Below are 4,591 nucleotides of genomic sequence, written 5' to 3'. Positions count from 1 at the left end.
AAGAATCTAGGAGCAGCAGAGGAGATCTCTAATTTTAATAGCCTAGCCTAGTCTACACATCAGTAAAGGAGGATAACACCACCAGCTGATGCAGTGCTCTGCTCTTTTAAAACACTGTTGGATGACTGAATACTTGACTGTTTAAAATCTGAGAATCTCCTTCAGCATTCCTGATGGAGAGGTTAAAGTCAAACGGCGGGGAGCATGTTAACCCCGCTTATGATTCCAATCTGGATGAACCTCCTATCTATGAGGAGGCCAACGGGGATCACCGGACGGTCCGGCCCTCGGTGATCAGTGCCTTTGGTCATGACACTTTGGACCGACTGCCCAACATTGACTTCTATCGCAATGCAGGCAGTGTGAGTGGTCACCGGGCTGTGCGACCCTCCCTGCAGGAGCTCCACGAGGTGTTTCAGAAGGTGAGTGCATGTACATAATGTCTGTGAGTGAAGTTGGTAAATACGAATGATACAGATCCTCACCAATGTTCTCTTGTTGTCTTTCTGTTTTCACTGCAATGAATAGTCTGCACACATTTTCCTCTTTTCTTAAGCATGTTTGTCCTTTACCTCACCTTCTGCAGAAAGTATTTTATGCCTGTTTTTCCCAAAATTCAACTCACTGACTCAGTAACTGCAGTCTTTGTTCTGCTCCCGGGCTCCCAGTCCATTCACTCAGGTTAAAGACTCAAAACAGAGTGAAGTGAGATATTTTACAGTTGTTTAATCATTCAAACATCATCACTTTCAGTGTCCACAGTTCAGTCATTAAATATTTGCCTTAAGACTTGTGAAACTAGAAAGGACACTGAAAGTTATTCTGGAACACAACAGCAATTGACACACTTAAGAGTTTTTAGTGCTTTTTATTAGGCCGTTATACTGCTGTGTGTTGCAAAAGAGATGGGGTTGTAGGTAATTTGGGTTTTATAGGTTGAACTAGATTAGCATTTCTGAACTGATAAAAAAAGACGGATGTTTTAGACGTATTCCGTGGTAGAGGATGAAAGAAAGTTTAGGACAGGTTGCAAGATATAGTCTGAATGTGTAAGGCAATCTATCACCTAATCATCAGCGTCTTGAAAGGAAGATCTTAAAAGGTTTCACCAGGAACTAGTGATTCATGTACAAATCCCCAAATTTATTAGAGAAGACTAAATAGAGCTGACTCATAGTTTATATATAGTTTAGTTTATAGCATAACTCTGTGGTACATTTAATGCACAAATATTTGGCGAGCTACACTTGGAATTAATGAATGACCTGCAACACATAGTTGCATGTTACAAGTAATCCAAGATTTGACTCAATACGATAATTTTCTATAATCACAAACAATGACAGTGTCTTGCTAGTCATAATTTCTTTCATTAAATGGTAATGAAATGCATCTCAGTCACTATTCATCTTCATTGGAAGTTAAAATTAGGTGTATCTTATTCTCTTCAGTTTACATTGACAGATCCACATTGACACAGTGGTGTGACATCTCTAAAAAAGTTTTCATCAATATTCATCTAAATCAAACCACTGTGGTTTCATCTTCCTCTTGCAGTAGAAATCCAAACACACATCACTACATGAAACTGTATCAGTATCTCCTAATGAGAGAACAGAGAACACTGCAACTCATAATGATGAATGCTCTTTTTCTTACAATTGAAAAACATATATTAACACCAAAAATGCTAAAAGCACCATCATCATGATTATATCCCGGTTCATGTACATGTTTCCTTTCCCTTATATTTACCTCTGCATTTTCCCAACAGAATGGAGCAATCTCTGTGCCAGACACTGTGGAGGACGATGGTGAGGGGAGTGACGGGACCCCCTCTGATGATCTGGAGTCTGCTGTTCCCACTGACAAAGGAGCAGTAAAGTTTGGCTGGATAAGGGGCGTCCTGGTGAGTTATGTTGGGTCATGATGGGCTCCCTCTGCTTTATAGAAGCAGGGTCGCGCTACATAACTGTGACCTCGATGACATAGCGGGGCCAAGTAGAGCTCTCCATACCAGAGTCTGGGAGTGATTTGCATTTTCTCAAGTGCTACTGACACAAATATCAAAAAAAGACCCCAAAAGTGCTGTCTAGTAATTTTTAAAATTGAGTAACAAATATTTCAGTTGTCAATGAAATGGAAACTGTAGTTACAACATCTAAATGTTCAAGTATGCATCTCAGTAACATTGCCGTGTTTCTATCCCCCACTTGACATAATAAGAAATTATGACTTACACTGAAGATACTGAACTTAAATTGTTCTTCTGTTCTACAGGTGAGATGCATGTTGAACATCTGGGGTGTCATGCTGTTCATCCGTCTGTCCTGGATTTTTGGTCAGGCAGGCTGGGGTGAGTGAAACAAGGCTACGTGTTGGTTAGATGGGACATATGGGTACACAGAGACCCTAAGGACATAGCTGTGTTTAGTATATGTTAAATTTTTCTCTTCATTTATTTAAATAGCTATTTTCTACACATGGCTACCTTCTTCCTTTTTTATATATTTGGGATCTGCTGCTAATGTAGGCCTTTTAAAAATCCTACTAAATTGTGCAACTCTTCAGTCGAGCCCCTCTACATCATCAGTCAACCCAAACATGAGTCCCACAGTCCCAGTTGAACCAGGGTTCTTTTACAGGTTGATAATGTTGTCTGGAGAAACAGCAGACAAATCCAACCACCCGACATGTTTTGAGAAATGAAGGCGCTGTTCCCAGTGATTCTAGGAACTAAAGAGACAATTAAGGATTATATAGTCCTCCACTCATTAGCAGGGAGTGATTGAATTGGGGCAGATTCAACTGAACTACCCTTTTCTGAGGTTCCATAGCGATCTGAACTTGCTGAAGGTCTATGCTGAGTGCTATGAGCACTGTGTGTGTGCCAGACACAGAGAGTAGGGGGAAAATTGTGTGAATGGCTTCATGAGTGTGTTCATTGCTTAAGAACCAATCGATCGGCAGAAGCTTTTGTTCAGGCGGCGTAACTAAATGGTTTTGAGAAGCAGAAAAAGCTGCAGGCTGTAGGGAGAGCAGGTACAGCAGACAGCTGTAACTTACAGCCTCCAGACTCCTCAGGGACTTTGAGTCTCCTTCTGTGTTTAAAGGTGACAGTGGGGAGGGGGGGGTTTCATTTCAGAATTAACTTTATGTCTGGCCTCTTAAATATAATGCTTGAGTAAGTTGTTAAAAAAAACAATTATCTGAGCTTTTATATGTGTGCATTGCAGGTCTGGGAATTGTGGTTATTGCTCTCAGCTGTGTGGTCACCACCATCACTGGCCTTTCCATGTCTGCCATTTGTACTAATGGCGTGGTCAGAGGAGGTAAGTCAAGACATTTCATAAACAGAAGCAATTTGAATTTAACCTTTCATGCGAGCATTTCACTCATAACAGATACTCACATAACAAAGACAGCGCAGCTGGCATCAACAGTTTAAAAATGATTTATGAATGTATACAGCCTGAGATAACACACAATGGTCATGAATGGAATGACCAGGAGGAGTTTGGGTAAACACAAGGCTTAAAACTGCACCTGAATGTCACCTTTTGAAGCCTAATCTCTGTTTTTACAGCCTATTTAACTTTTCCTGACATTAAATCAATGAATAAGTGATATGGCAATTAATCATCCACCATTTTTTCATTTCAGGAGGGGCCTACTACTTGATATCTCGAAGTTTGGGACCAGAGTTTGGCGGATCGATTGGCCTAATTTTCGCCTTTGCCAATGCAGTGGCTGTGGCCATGTACGTGGTGGGATTTGCTGAGACTGTGGTTGAGTTGCTCAAGGTGAGTAATGTTATAATGATCACGTGATCTCATTCCAAGATATTTGACTGTACACTCATCCATGCTTTTTCTGACGCACTCAGGAGCACAACGCCATCATGGTGGATGTCATAAATGACATCAGAATCGTTGGATGTATTACAGTGGTGCTGCTATTGGCTATATCTGTTGCTGGAATGGAATGGGAAGCCAAGGTAAGAGATGAACATTATGCTGGTTGTTTGCCAATCTCTGGGCTTGCTGTGGTAAAACGTCCAACTATAACTGTAATCAATTTAATTATTTTGTCCTCATAGGCACAGATTCTTCTGCTCATTATCCTCCTGGTGGCCATAGTGAATGTGTTTGTAGGAACATTCATTCCTGTAACCACTGATAAGAAATCCAAAGGCATCTTCAATTATAACTGTAAGACACCCTCTCCAAACCAATGCACATCTGCATTACAAAAGCTTAAAAACGTGAAACTTTGACTCATTCACAAAGCACTGTTCACCTAATTTCTCACATTTTTCATTTCTCTTCCCTCTCTCACTCTCTTTTTTACAGCGAAAATCTTCTTAGAGAACTTTCCTCCAGATTTTCGAGAGGGCGAGTCATTTTTCTCAGTGTTTGCCATCTTTTTCCCTGCTGCAACTGGGATCCTGGCTGGAGCCAACATCTCTGGCGACTTGCGGGTAACTTTTTCATACAGAAGTCATTGCATAAGACCAATGCAGAGGAATCATGAGCTAATATGGTACATAGGTTTTAAACATAAAGCTGAAGGTGAAAAAAAAAAAAAAAAA

The 4,591-nt window shown here is 40.7% G+C and overlaps 1 protein-coding gene across 2 annotated transcripts in view; it reads left to right on the top strand.

Annotated features, from left to right (window-relative positions):
- slc12a1 (solute carrier family 12 member 1) overlaps nt 1-4,591 on the top strand; it is a 12,472-nt gene continuing 7,881 nt past the window's right edge. The window contains exons 1-8 of one of the 2 annotated variants that reach the window (XM_035652520.1): nt 1-422; nt 1,775-1,909; nt 2,281-2,356; nt 3,237-3,332; nt 3,664-3,803; nt 3,887-3,997; nt 4,100-4,211; nt 4,353-4,480. In XM_035652520.1, coding sequence (XP_035508413.1) covers nt 174-422; nt 1,775-1,909; nt 2,281-2,356; nt 3,237-3,332; nt 3,664-3,803; nt 3,887-3,997; nt 4,100-4,211; nt 4,353-4,480 — 1,047 coding nt within the window. In that variant the 5' untranslated portion in view covers nt 1-173. Of the gene's footprint in view, nt 423-1,771; nt 1,910-2,280; nt 2,357-3,236; nt 3,333-3,663; nt 3,804-3,886; nt 3,998-4,099; nt 4,212-4,352; nt 4,481-4,591 lie in introns of both variants that reach the window. The other variant, XM_035652519.1, reaches the window with a different exon arrangement.

Source organism: Morone saxatilis, unplaced genomic scaffold (genome assembly GCF_004916995.1).
Source record: "Morone saxatilis isolate NCDOM2014 unplaced genomic scaffold, NCSU_SB_2.0 Contig11, whole genome shotgun sequence".
Taxonomy (NCBI): Eukaryota; Metazoa; Chordata; class Actinopteri; family Moronidae; genus Morone; species Morone saxatilis.
This window is presented reverse-complemented; position numbering and strand designations above follow the sequence as displayed.